The sequence below is a fragment of the Pteropus medius genome, unplaced genomic scaffold, assembly GCF_902729225.1.
Source record: "Pteropus medius unplaced genomic scaffold, Ma_sr-lr_union100, whole genome shotgun sequence".
Taxonomy (NCBI): domain Eukaryota; kingdom Metazoa; phylum Chordata; class Mammalia; order Chiroptera; family Pteropodidae; genus Pteropus; species Pteropus medius.
Window position 1 is genome coordinate 2,651,901 of NW_024342471.1, and position 14,610 is coordinate 2,666,510.

At 41.4% G+C, this 14,610-nt stretch overlaps 1 protein-coding gene across 1 annotated transcript; it reads right to left on the bottom strand.

The window, feature by feature from the left end:
• Positions 1–1,231: 1,231 nt before the first annotated feature.
• Positions 1,232–13,879, bottom strand: PRNP (prion protein (Kanno blood group)). Its single transcript, XM_039863787.1, has 3 exons — positions 13,764–13,879; positions 10,931–11,026; positions 1,232–3,675 (listed from the first exon to the last, which is right to left on the bottom strand). The coding sequence occupies exon 3, from the start codon at positions 3,663–3,665 to the stop codon at positions 2,871–2,873; it is 795 nt and encodes a 264-aa protein (XP_039719721.1). The 5' UTR covers positions 3,666–3,675; positions 10,931–11,026; positions 13,764–13,879; the 3' UTR covers positions 1,232–2,870.
• Between the last annotated feature and the right edge of the window lie 731 nt (positions 13,880–14,610).

The following is a 14,610-nucleotide window of genomic DNA, read 5'->3' on the forward strand; positions in this document are numbered from 1 at the left end:
CGGGCATGCCTAGCATTTAGATCTTAGCAGAGTTAAGGGAATAAGATCTTGCCAGCTTTCTATAGCTATAGCTAACACTCAGTTTTACGTTAATTAACTCAAAGTCAACAGAACTCTGAGCCAGGTGTGTTTGCAGCATATTTGTATGTGGGAGGAACATTATCCGGCTTAGAGTTTTAGGTCTGCCTAAGTGTGAGCCAAACTAAATAAATGTGGTTGATCATGAAGCTCTTCACTTTGTGCCAGCCATGGGGGCATGGTAGGTGGATTTCAGGGGCCGGATCCAGAATGGAAGCATTTGTTTGCTCTGCAGCAGGCACTCTGAGGTAAGCAGCCTTGGCAATCATACATGGAGTGGTGGACAGTGGTCCAGTGTGTGGAGCACAAAGTAAACCAGATGATGGTTATTTTTATTATGAGAAGCCTGGGGGCGTGTGTGAATGTGAGGCCCCCTTAGTACTGGGAATACCCTTAAACTATGCTGAGAGTGACACTGACACACTGTCATGACATTTCTACAAAGACAGTATTATGGGCCGGCTGAACTGTGTCCCCACAAATTTTATGTGTTGAAGTCCTACTTCCTAATACTTCAAAATGGCTGCATTTGGAGATAGGGCCTTCAAAGAGTTAAAGTTAAAAGCCAATATGATGACTGGTATCCTTATAAAAAGAGATTAGGACAGGACACAGAGACGCGCAGAGTGAAGATCATGTGAAGACATAAGAGTAAAGATAGCCATCTACAAGCCAAGGAGAGAGGCCTCAAAAAAAACAAAACCACACACACAAAAAAAACCCCCCAAAACAAGAAAAAAACAAAAACAAAAACCAACTCTGCTGACACCTTGATCTTGGACTTCCAGCCTCAGAACTGTGAGAAAATAAATTTCTCACAGTTTAAACCACCCAGTCTGTGCTACTTTGTTATGGCAGCCCTAACAAACTCATAGAGATGGTATGACCAGCAACGAAAATGGAGTCCTGTTAAGTTTTCCTATAGTCATTGGCTTGAGTAAGGGTGCTAAGGGTTATTGACAATTGATATCTTTGCCCAATACAAAATTTAAGATAATGACTTTGTGTTTATTGTTTGTTTTTAGTGAGGGAGGAAAGGGCAGGACAGTTAGAAAGAGAAAGGCTCCAGCCCCAAGCACCCTGGTGGCCTCCAGCCTAGAGGCTCCAGCAGGAGGTGACCCATGCTCTAGTGACTGCAACTGCAAACTCCACGGAAGATGCAGCTCAGCTCTTGTTTAATTGTTGTCAGATATTAAACATTTATAAATTTTTTTATACAACAAAACAAGTACATGCGAAGTTACAAATATAGAAAATATAAAGTACATGCTTATTTCGAAGACCACTTTGGACCTCATACAAAACTAATTCGGTGCATGTTGTAAGCTTAAGGACCAAACGAAAGGGTTTCCTACATATTAAATATTTAGTACCTTACAAAAACAGGTTAAATGCATTAGATACTTCAGCTGTTAACTGCTCTCACCAAAACTTCTAAGGTTGTCATATGCGATATATATATATTTTTTTACATAGAATACCCGCACAATACAAGCCAAGAACATTGCAGAATAGTAATATAGATCTGCTAGGTGACAATATTGAATGATTCAGGGAATAATTTTACCTTACTTAAATAACAATAACAATTTCTTTTTACACTCTGAATGGACCATATTTCTGTCATCTCCATCCTAAGATTTTTTTTTTTTTTTTTTTGGATTAACTCCCTGTTCTTTGATTCAAAAGCCAATTACAAAAACGAAGGACTCGACTTAATTCTGGTTTTTGACAATTATGAGATAGCAATGAAGAAACGCAAGCATTTCTTTTCTTTGTACACTGATCGCTTTCTGCATCACACAATCTTTTGATAATGGCATTTTTACAGCTGCAGCTTCCAATATGTTAAAGTCTCCTGGCTTTACCCAAAGTCAAAATCATTCCTAGTTCTGGTAAACGAACAAAAGAGAATTGTTCTTAGTCTCTAGAAAGTAATTTAAAACTGACTTACTTATCTACAGTTTGTTACTAAAGAATGGAATGCCACATGTAGGTGCTTTAAACATCTACCCCCCACGGGCACCACTCCCAAATGTTGGGTACTTTTAGTCCCAGAAGCCTTTCATATTATGTTAGTATATTCATTCCCTATGAAAATGTCCTCTGTCCAGAGGTCTAATGCTGCACGAATATTTACTCTTGATGCAATAGCTGCTGTGTAGCCTGTACTGCAAAATGCAAAACATTGTCACGGTTCTCTGCAGACACAGGCCACATGCTCTCCAGTGGGCAGAACCCAGGCTCAAGAGCTAAGGATTTCTAGTTTTGTTCTTTAAATGAGTATCATGTGGCTTCCTTCCAAATTTGGCAGAAATGCTGTTTGAACAGGGAAATGCAGTCAGGTATCCCTAAAACGAATGAGAAAATGTGTCCGAATTGCTACAAAATCACTGCTGAGATGGGGCATTAGTGTACTGAGCTCTAGCTGGGGACGGGATTGAAGGTATTTAGGCGAATGTATTCGAAGACTGGTTTGAGAATTGTTTTAGCCTCAATCCATTGCACTAGATGAAAAATAAGCCTAGATCAACCAATAATTATTTGCTGTTACACTCGTACCAGCCCGGCATTCGCACTGGCCTGTGAAGGACTCAATCACATGGGGCTGGAATACATAGCGTTACCAGGCCATGCTACACTTCTCTGTGCCATCAGTGCCAAGGGTATTAGCCTACAGATGACAAAAGGACAAGCGAGAATGACACACCTCCACTAAAGGGCTGTAGGTAGATACCCCCTTCCCCAACCTCGTATAAGATGAAGAAGATGGTGAAAACAGAAGGCCACCCTCATCCCACTATCAGGAAAATGAGGAAAGAGATGAGCAGGATCACGGGAGGGGAGGAGAAGACGACTACGCTCGCCCCTCTGTGGTACGCAGCCCGCGACTCCTGCTGGTACTGGGTGATGCACATCTGCTCCACCACGCGCTCCATCATCTTCACGTCGGTCTCAGTGAAGTTCTCCCCCTTGGTGGTGGTGGTGACCGTGTGCTGCTTGACCGTGATGTTGACGCAGTCGTGCACAAAGCTGTTCTGGTTGTTGTACTGATCCACGGGCCTGTAGTACACTTGGTTGGGGTAACGGTACATGTTTTCACGATAGTAACGATCCTCATAGTCATTGCCAAAATGTAACAGGGGCCTGTTCATGGCACTTCCCAACATGTAGCCGCCGAGGCCCCCCACCACGGCCCCAGCTGCAGCAGCTCCTGCCACATGCTTCAAGTTGGTTTTTGGCTTACTGGGCTTGTTCCACTGACTGTGGGTGCCGCCACCTTGACCCCAGCCTCCACCATGGGGCTGTCCCCAGCCTCCACCGTGGGGCTGACCCCAGCCTCCACCGTGAGGCTGTCCCCAGCCTCCACCGTGGGGCTGACCCCAGCCGCCGCCATGGGGCTGGCCCCAGCCACCACCACCCTGGGGTGGGTAGCGGTTGCCTCCAGGACTCCCCTGCCCCGGGTATCGGCTCCCCCCAGTGCTCCCTCCTCCTCCAGGCTTCGGTCGTTTCTTGCAGAGACCCACGTCGCTCCATGTGGCCACAAAGAGAACCAGGATCCAACCGCCTATGTAGTTTTTCACCATGATGACTTATCTGCAAAATAAAGAGGGTGTCACAGAGCACTATGTTTATGCTGAAACGACTTAACATTTGCTGCATAATGAATAAATGAATGAATGAATGAATGAATGCATAGCAGTGCATCAGCTCCTTGGTCATAAGCGCTCTTCACTCTGTACTTTGCAGCACTTATGACTAAAGTAACTGCAACTAAAGGGTTAACATAATGCTTTCTCCTTCTCTAAGGCCAAATTTGACCTTAAGATAAAAGTGGAATGCCAGCAACACTGCTTATGGTAAAAATAGCCTCTGATTGATAAATTACAATTGGGCTGGGAAAACCCATAGGTTTGGGCTTCTTTAGAGCAGTGGTTCTTGCAACCGGCACATCTTTATGGGGACCTTGGAAGCTGTGCCCATCGGGCTGTTATAAAGAACATTGGCCCCTGTGGGGCCTGGGGCTTCTATGCCCAGGAGAACCCTTTAGTCGCCAACAGGAGCTCATGTCTTTAAACTTGAGCAGTCACTGTGGGGACTGCAGGTAGAGACAAGTCCCAGGTTGCCGGGTGGACTGCCTCGAGGGCTCTGGTATGGCCCCTATGGAAGTCTAGTTAGGAAAATCCCTAACTGTGGGTGTCACAGTAAGGAAATAACTTTGTAAATAACTGGTTTCTGTCTTCTCTCCTCTGCAGAATGTAATAGGAAATGAGTCTCTTGTTTACTGCTGTCTCCTCAGGGGCTAGGGCAGTGCCTGGTACACGACAGGCACACAATAGATATTTGTTAAGTGAAGGAATTAATATCCCCTGAACATATAATTGCCAACAAGAATTTCCTCAAAGGAATACAATTTGTGTGTGGGGGGTAGGGGGAAAGCAGTAAACATTCAGGATTTTGCAAGCCCACTTGTAGATTTCTCTTTCTCTCTAGAGATGGGTAGACAGAGAGATGAAGCTGCTCAAAGTGGGCTAAGAATGGCTGTGTTCAAGGTGATCTGCAGTCAATCATTCACTGAATGAGTTTTAATTCAACATGTAATGGTAATGGTTCATGAGTGACTTATTTTCTTCTAATTTTTGGTGAAAAAGAAACATGTCTTATATAAAAGGGCTAATACAGTTTAAGTAAAAAACAAACAAACCAAGTATCCTGGGTGATAATTTATGACCCTTTGCAGAATGTATGTTTATGCAATTAAAAATCTCTTTTGAAACTGAAGACGTCATGTACCCTGGGTGCTTGAGTCCAAGGGGAGGGCTCAAACACACACAGTACAATGATAATTAAACAGTTTCTACTGTACCCCATGTCAAACCATATGCTCAAAAATATCATATGCCATCAAACCAAAAATGGCCTACGCTAGTAATGCTGATGTTAGTCTTATCCCCAACGTTAGGTTTATCTTCAAAGAAAAGTGGCATCAAATGCTAGAAAATTATTTTTCATAACCTTCAGAGCTAAAGATTAAATTGGATAATATTCAGAAAAAAGAATGATGAAACAAATAAATTAATTATCATCTTGTTTATATTCTTCCTACCATTATTGAAATGCCTTGGATAAGAGGGCCTCAAAGCTTACATGAGAGCTTATAGGAGAATCTCTTTCTGTTTGTGATAAAATAAGAGAGATCTTATAGTATTTAATACAAACTTCTCACTCCACAAATTTGGCCACCAAGATTCAGAAAAGTCAAATGACGTATCTGAGTACAGTGTTAGGTAGTGAAATTGCTGGGAATGGAGACTGGGTTTCTGAATCTCTAGCTGTGCTATGACATTATTCATATAAGACACTCTCTGTGAAGGGTCAGGCTGTGGCCCAGGTTGTGGTATATTTCAAGATATTAAGTATTTGATAAAGATCTATACCTAATACTAAAAAAAAAAAAACAACTCTTAGCAGCCTAGGAATAGGATGAAAATCCCCTAATTTGATAAAGGTTATATAACAAAAATAGCAAACATATTTAATGGATAACCTTTGAATGTATTCCTTTTAAGATAAAAAACGAGACAAGGATGTCCCCTGTCTGAGGACTGGAGGTCCTGTTCAATGCCATATGCAAAGATAGAGAAGTAACCAGTGTAAGAACTGCAAGGAAAGAGCTCCAGCTGTCATTATTTGCAATTAATGTGATCATATACATAGAAAATCCATCAGGCTCAACAGAGGTAACATGAGACCCAGAATTAGAGTTCACCACATTTGTGGGATACAAGATTGGCCTACGAAAATCATCAGCCTTTCTCTACACCAGCAATAACTGACTAGAAAAAATTTTTAAAGAAATGAGATATTCACAATAGCAGCCTAAAATGTAAAGTATCTGTAAGTTGACTTAACCAAGAAAAAATAAGACTGGGAAAAAAAATTTTAAACTCTAATAAAAAGCACAGGTGATGATCTGTAAAACTGGAAAGGTATTCCCATGGTCATGATCAGGACAACCTAGTATTATAAAGATTCATTCACCCCTAAATGAACCAAAAACTTCAGTAAAATGACAATCAAAATTCTAACTGGATATTTTGAGTTCGATAAAATCACAAAGGGAAAAAAAATGTCCATGAATAGCAAACTCAATCTTAAAAAGGAAAAAGGAAGGAACCTGCCATATCAGACATTAACCCTACTACAAGCCGTAGTAATAAAGACCATATGGCAAAAGTCTAATGACAGACCAATAGACCAAAGAAAGCGGACCAGCAAGTTCAGAGATAAACCCATGTATACATACTGTGGTAGGGACCTGATATACAATAAAGTGGACACCACAGATCAATGGAGAAAGGAAGGTTTGTTTAGTGTATACTTCTGAGAAACTGGAGAAAAATGAAACTGAATCCCTAATACCACATGTGGAAGCAGACTACAGACCAAAGTGTGAAAGGTCGAAGTACAACAGAAGAAAAATACAATAAAAGAAAAAAATGTAGGTGAATGTCTTTGTCACCTGGAAGAGGAGTGGGGGAAAGACTTTCTAAAATAAAAGCACAAACCATGAGACAAATAATTGGAGAATTTTATTACATAAAAATGAAGGATTCCTGTTCGATGGTACGAACACTATGGACAAAGTTATCAGAAAGAGTATACAATGGTAAACAAATATTTGTAGTATTTCAGACCAACGGAGGATTCATTCTAGAGCCTACAAGGAATTATTACAAAGTAATACGAGACAGTAATTCCAATAGAAAAATGGCCAAAATATATAAACTGATAATTTACAAAAGAGGGAAACCCAAAAGAGTATGAAAAAATAGTCAAAAAACATTAAGAATCAGATAAAATGAGACAAACAACAACAACGAAAAAGATATTTCACTTACACTTATCAGGCTAGCCAGAGGAAACAAAGAGAGAGAGGGGAAGGATGTGAGAATACAGAAACCCACATGACTATTAAAGGAGTGTGCGTGGTGTAACTGAACAGACAGAATGAAAATAAGTGAAATAAATGATTATCGAAGTAAAAAAACCCGAAAAGGAAAAATTTCAAAATAAAGCATCATAGTTATAAAGAAATAATAGAGATGAAAGTAGAGTTTAATAAATAAAACCCAGAAAAATGTGGAATTACTAAATAAAATCAAGTTATTTAAAAAAATGTAATATATATGTAAACACAAACCACTGGAAAACACAACAGCTCCATACTGATTCCTTAGGAAGACTAGGCTTTAAAAAGGCAAGAACTTACTACACACAACTTTGCTTTATGAATTAAAAATTTGTGTGAGATGGACTGCCTTTCTATAAAAATATAAATTACAAATATCACCTTTAAAATTAATTCATTCAACGGATACTTATGAAATAACTAGTAATGTGCCAGTTTTTAAAGAAACAGAAAACTTGATCAATAACCACAGAAGAAATGAAGAAAAAAGTTGTCAAAAAGACATATGATAATGAAATGTTTACAGTATAATAGTTATTGATTCATTCAATAAATACATATTTAGTGTTTACTAAGGTTCTAGTATTGGGCTAGGGGCTGAGGACAGAGTGACGGTGGGTTCAAGCACCAAAAAGAAGATGTATCTGGAGCCTGATGAGACTGGAGTGGGTGAGGGCCAGATCACCATGGCCTCATGTGCCATAGAGAGAGTTTCCATTTTATTCCCAGTGCAGTGGGGAGCCACTAAAGAGACTTATGAGAACAACATGATAGGTTTGTTTTTTAAAAAGCTCACCCTGTTTGTTATGTAAAAAAAAAAAAAATTTAGGTCGTGCAGGAAAGGAAATGGTGAGATCGGTTAGAAAATAATTGCAGCAAGACAATGGCCTGGGATGACGACGGTGCTGCAGAGGGTCTAGGAACAAATGAGATGTATTTTGCAGAAAGAACCAATTAGGACTTGCTGATAGAGTGAATGTAGGAGTGGGAGTTAACTACGTTCATGGCTTTTGTGACCAGGTAGACGGTGGCAATGTCATCTACCAAATTAGGGGAAAAAAGTGGAGGGCCACGCTTGGCAGAGGAAACGGAGGGTTTTAGTTTGGACACATTAATTTTGCTACATCTGTGAGATACTCAAGTGGGAGTATCAGTTTAGGCGATTGTTTTCAGAATCTAGAACTTAGTAGAAATAAACAGTTAGGCACCTTCACCTGAGAATTAGTGTTAATAGTTAAGGGCATAAAAGGTCAAAATTCAAATCTCAAGATTACGAGTGCAGGGCTCTCTCTCTTAGCCACCCGGCCTCCAACAAAACAGGTGCTGAAATCCAAAAGAAAATACCGCCAAACTGATTCAAACAGTTTAGTAAAAGAACATACTAAGGATTACTTTCAGAGTACAAGGATGGCTCAAAATCAGGAAATCTATTAACAGGGTAGGGAAAAAAAGATTCTCTGCAGATGTTGAAAAGTTTCCAATTAAAATCAACATCCATTCCTGATTTTTTAAGTTTAAACTGCTGAAATAGTTTCTATAGAACTAGAAGGTAGTCCCTGTCCATCACTGAGGTGGAAATCACTACCACAAACACAGCCTGCGCCCCATCTTCATTGAGAAAGGAAAGGCATTCTGATTAACGTAGTGAACAAAACGGGAATGCAAGCAATCACTGTTCTTACAGATTGTTATGGGAGTTCTAGCCAAGTATGACTTTATATCTGGAAAAGCAACCAGAGATGTCTTAGAATAATTGAGTGAACTTGTTAGGGTGGCAGTTTTTGAAATCAATATATAACACAATGGCAAGTCACCAGATTAATTGGAATTAGGAGACTTAGCATGGAAAATACCATTCCATTCTTAATGACAATAAAAAATTCAAAATATCTAAGTTTTAATCCAAAAATAAATAGTACTTATATGAGAAAAGTGATAAAATTTTAATGAGAGACATAAAGGCAGCCTAGAAAAAAGAGAAAGACATGTTTTTGGTTGAGAAGATCAGTACTGAAAGATACCAATTCATTTCTAAATAATCTATAAAGTTAACACAATTTCAGTCAAAATTCAAAGCGGATTTCAAAGAACATGATGAAGCGATACTCAATATTAAGAAGACTGAAGAAACTATTGAACAGGAAGAAAATCTAGGGTGCATTAGCCTGCCAGGTATTAGAATGCATTGTAAAGCTATGATAAATAAGATCACATGACACTGGCACACGAGTAGAATGACACAGCCATGGAATTAGAGAGAAGGTACAAAAAAGATCCAAGGCTTACCCCAATCCTCCTATTCCCATTTATACACAAGGACTGGGTCACAGCTGGTAGGAACTTGTCCAATGGCTGTGTGCCAGGGGCCAAACTTCTGATACTCAGAACATGTTATAACTTGAAATTTAACTGGTTTATTGAGAAGGGACACCAAACAGCCCCCACCCCCCAGGGAAATTTTCTGTCTTTCCTGAGCTAAGTAGAACTCATTTGTCACAAAGTACTCCCCCCTTATCTGTGGGTGGATACATTCCAGGATCCCCAGTGGATGCCTGAAATTGCGGATAGTACTGAACCCTATATATATACTTTGTTTTTTCCTATACCTTCATACCTATCATAATGTTTGATTTATAAATTAGGCATGGTAAGAGACTAACGACAATAACTAATAATAAAATAGAACAATTATAACAATATACTGTCATAAAAGTTATGTTAATTTGGTTTCTCTCTTAAAATATCTTATTGTACTGTATTCACCCTTAATGACGTGAGATTATATAATGCCTATATGATGAGATGAAGTATTCATAACTGTACCCAATTTAAAATTTATGAATTATTTCTGGAATTTTCCATTTAATATTTGCAGAAAGCAAAACCTCAGATAACGAGAGACCACTGTATTTTAATCTTTTTGAGGTCATTGCCTCTTAAAGAATCTGATGTAAGCCATACAAAAACTTCACAGAACATTTTGAGGTGGGAATTTTTCACTACTACTTTGAGTCCCAGCTCTGGACTGTATAGGGCAAAGGAGCCCTCACTTGGTCCATCCTCAGAAGTAACTGAAGAGCTTTTAAAAAGCAACATAGCTGGAGCCTATCTCAAGCCAAGAACCTGGGAGTGCCTAGCAATGGGATTTGAGAATCTATAACAAAGCTTCACAGGGAAATTCATTCTTGGCCATGCGCTTCAGAGCTAGGTCCTCAGAAGCAGCACTTAAAAACGTTTGTAATGCTTTTCATAAAAAGAGCACACCTCCTTTGATGTGATCACACAATACTATGACAGTAATAAGGAGACGACTATACCAGGAGAAAAAAGATAACCAAATTGAGAAAAAAATTCTCCCAACTGTAAGAACTGCTGCAAAAAATATTTACTCAAGAATGACTTGATAATGTTGCAGCCATCACCAAGTTAGATACAGGCACGTTCTGAATATTTAATACATGGCAGTTCACAGCTGGTATAGTTGTCTTGGAAGACGAAACAAGATCCGAAAAGAGAGAATGGAATAGATAAGTTAAAACTACAGCATAGAAAACCTTTTCTCATAAAGCTTTTTGTCGGTTGATAGTCACCTTCAGTGTTAATTTGGTGCAGAAATGTTTGTTATTGTTTTATTGTTCTTATAATGATTGCTTCCTTACATAATTCAGCATGATTCTAGAGAAAATGGTGGCCCTTTCTCTGCAAAATCAAGCTGATTTTATAAGAAAGGATGATGCAATAGGTAAGAGTTACACATATAGACCCAAGTGGCCTCCAGAGCAGGGGCTTTTGCTCAAGGCCTTTCCAGACCTTTATTTTCTGTGACAATTAGGGACTTTCAACCATTATAAGACCAAAGAGATTCCACAGGGTACCTACATCTGTTGTGGCTCAGCTAAGCTGGATTCGTGCCTCCGGGAAGACAATGCTTCAGCTTGGCTGAAATTGTTCAGTTTTCAAATATATGCAGGAGTCCTTGAAAAGAAAAAGAAAAAACTAGGCTTGATCAATAAATCTAAGATCTGATTCCTTAAAAGGAAAGCTTAGTATATGTTATAAACCACTAAACAATCTATTCAGGAAAAAAAAGGGAAATATTCAAAGAAAAGAAGTCAGCTAAAAAAGCAAACATGACACTGAGCGCTCCCTCTTTCACACACAGAAAACAGTCCATTTCGTTTAAAAAATTACATTTAGAAAAACAATACATTGACAACAAAAAAATTAAATCACCTATGTCTATTAAAACTTTTTTTTTTGCTTTTCCTTTCAGATTTTCACACATGCATTCACATATGAGTAAGCAGATTCAGTTCAGTAACCAGCACCCTGAACTGTCCGTTTTTTCCCATTTATCATGGGCTCCAAAATAATGAGTTTCTATGATTGCATAATGCTCTTTTCAGTTAATGTGCCATGATTTCTTAGCTACTGCTCTGCTGTTAACACGTTGAGGTTATTTCCCAGTTGGTTCTAATTTTAGGTCATTCTGCCCCAAAAATGGGCTTGCATAGGGCCTTTAATTAATTGATTTTCTTGTGTGTTTCTTCCATTGCTAAGTAAATTCCCAGGAGTGTGGTATCTGGGTCACTTTTAACTTCTTAAAGTATTACCTGATTGCTTTACAAAAGGTTTGTGCCAATTTACAATGTCCCCAGTAGGATATGACTAGGAAAAGAATAAAGGTATGTATATCAAGGATTTGTTTTACATAGATGGTTAAAATAATCTTTAACAAACTCCGGAAGTAGGTATCATCTCCTCTATTTTATGAATGGACAAGAGGAGAATTAGGAAATGAGGTAACCTATCCAAAGTCAAAAAGTTAGTTACAGAGCCATCTTTCTAACCTGGAAGCCCTGCCACCTCCCCAGATAACTGAATATGCAGGTTTCAAGGCAAACTTCCAGCAGGGGTTGCTGTTACTATTACTGTTGTGTTTGTTAATAGATGTAAAATGATAATCCAGACTTGCTTTAATTTGTATTTTATTCTGCAAGTGATTCATCATTTGATATTTTATAATCTTGATATTATTTTCTTTTCACAAGTATGAAAAACTTGCACCAGATACAAATAATATACAAATCACATCCTAGCTCTCTGCTTTCTTTCCCTTTCCGGTTAGTTCTTTTTAATTGTAAGAGTCTCGGTGTTTGTGTAGGTAAAAATGTTTCTTTCTACTGGTGATGTTTTTCTTTCTTCTTCAAATCTGAGAGTTTAATTTTTCCAGTTTTATTTAATTTTTATTCAATTTCCTGTTCCTATTTTTTCTGATAATTTGATTTGCAAAAATCTTTAGTACTATGCTACCTGGAGTTTTTTTTGCAAAGAAAAAGGAAACATCTCAAATGTTCATCATGTGGAGAACTCCTTATTAAACCGTGATGCTCCGAGAACAAGGAAAAACGCGGCCAAGAAGATAATCATGATCAGAGCGGTGAAACTTGCATTGTGCTGTGTATGACTCGAGATGAAGAAATGAAAAACAGAAAGCAGTGGCTTTGAGATGTTAAGGGTGGATGTGCTGGTGGTGGGCTAACGATTTAAAAAATCTGTTTGCTACAGCCACTACAAAGAGAAAATTAAAAATATATTCAGTAAAAATAGATTTCTCCCCGTTGTATAATGTAACAAACGGGAAGGCGTCTCCCGCACAAGTGGAGACTGGTACTCCAAGGGCGCCGCCGGCCCTGATCCCCTCCCTCTGAGACCCTCAGATGCTCAAGTTCTCTCCTTCCAGAGGGGCAGGAAAGCAAGTGAAAAGCGAAGCTTGCGGGTCCGCCACACCTGGGGCGCGCAGGAGACCCTCTATCTGCGGGCGCCTGGACGTCCCAGGCCCGCAAATAGAGGAAAGGCCCCACCCTGCCACCCCTCACCCCCGATACCCTACTCCGCTGAGGCCCGAGCCGGGTGCTGGTCTTCTGACGGCTGCCAGAGCCCCGCCTGCCGCCGCCTGCCCAGGGATCGCCCTGGCAGCGCGGAGGGCGGGCGGGGCGACTCTCGCGAAGAGCTCGGCGGCGGCAAGGCGCCCCGGGACCGCTCCCTAACCAAGGCCCTAGTCCCGCGAGGCCGCCCCTCCCCCACCCCTACGCCGCGTACCCCCTGCGCAATGGGAGCGGCGTCGCTATCTTGGCTCTCAGCCTCTGGCCGCCGGCTCCGAGGCGCGGCCAGTTGGCGCGGAGCCAGGAGCCAGCCCCTCGGTTCTCCGCACCTCTCTCGGATTCTCCTCGCCCAGCGCCCTAGTGGAGCCCACTGCGGCCCTCCTTGGGTTCCCCGGCCGTGCTGGCGCGGGCTGATCGCCCCCACTTCCCCGGATCCTCAGCCCCGATGGCTCCGAGACTCGCCCATCCCGCTCCCGCCGCGGACACGCGTGGAGGTAGGGAAAGAGCGATTAGACACCTCGGTGCTACCTACATCCCTCTGGAGGGGCTCGGTCAGCGCGCCCACCGCCCCCACTCCCAAGAAAACGAGCTTTCCTAACCAGAAAGGCAAAGCCTAGCAGCGTCCCTTGAAAACCAACGAGCCCACCCACAGGCCGGACCCGCCACGCGCCCGCTGGAAAGCCCCTGCCCCTTCGCACGATCAAGGTCGGCTTCCGGACGCGGGATTCTCACTCGGCCTCCACGGCGCCCCCCGCGCACCTCAGTTCTCAAGCCTCCCGCCCCCGGCCCCCGCCGGAGTTAAAAGGGCGACAAGGCTGTTTACTTGCCTCAGTCGGAGAAGAAGCTCGCAGCGCCAACGCTGTCAACGACTGGCGCGAAGGGCCGGCGACGCGCAGGGCCGAGGAGGAGGTGCCTGGGTGGGGGAGGGAGGCGGTGGCGCTCGCGGGCGGAGGTCGGCGCGCGGACCAATCACCACGCGGCCCCCGCACCCGCTATCGCGGCAGCGGGCGGGCCACCTGGTTTACGTGAAACGAGATGCTCTGCCAAGCAGGGTCCGGGATCTGAGTCACAGGAAAGAAACGAGTTGGGATTCGCTTAAACATTTATGTCAGCTGACACCCCCTCCCAGTGGCATCACTCCCTGACGTTGCTCATTGACTATAAAATTCGTCTTTAAAGGGAGATTCTGCCCAAACCCCAACTACCTCGTTACATAATGGAAAACTCGAGAAAATGAAAGGTTAGGGAACAAAAAAGCAATTTCTGGAACTTTGGTCATCAGAAATTTCTAAAGAAAAATTTTTGCTACTCCGGATTGAGCCCAATCTTTATAAATTTTCATATAAATTATTAAAATTTGAGGCCTAGAAAGGACTCTAGCCATCTCTTGTTTCTTCATTTACTCAGTTTCTGCTCCTTATTATACGAAAAAGAGATGGTTTGGATTATGATAAAAATGCACTACGTTTAACAAGTCCACTCTGCACATTACCTGGGATAGCTTGCATAAAACAATGGTGTATTCTTGCTTATTATCCCTGCTAAGAAGTTAGGGGTTTGTCTCATGTAAAGATGGCCAGGGATAAAGTGATAGGTCAGGTGATATGGTTCGGGGGACCATATAAATTATTACCCAAATTGGGGTGCTTTTGAGAGTGAAAGAGGCATAAAAAT

Coding starts and splice junctions, on each gene's coding strand:
- PRNP (XM_039863787.1), bottom strand. CDS start 3,665: ATGGTGAAAAACTACATAGGCGGTTGGATCCTGGTTCTCTTTGTGGCC.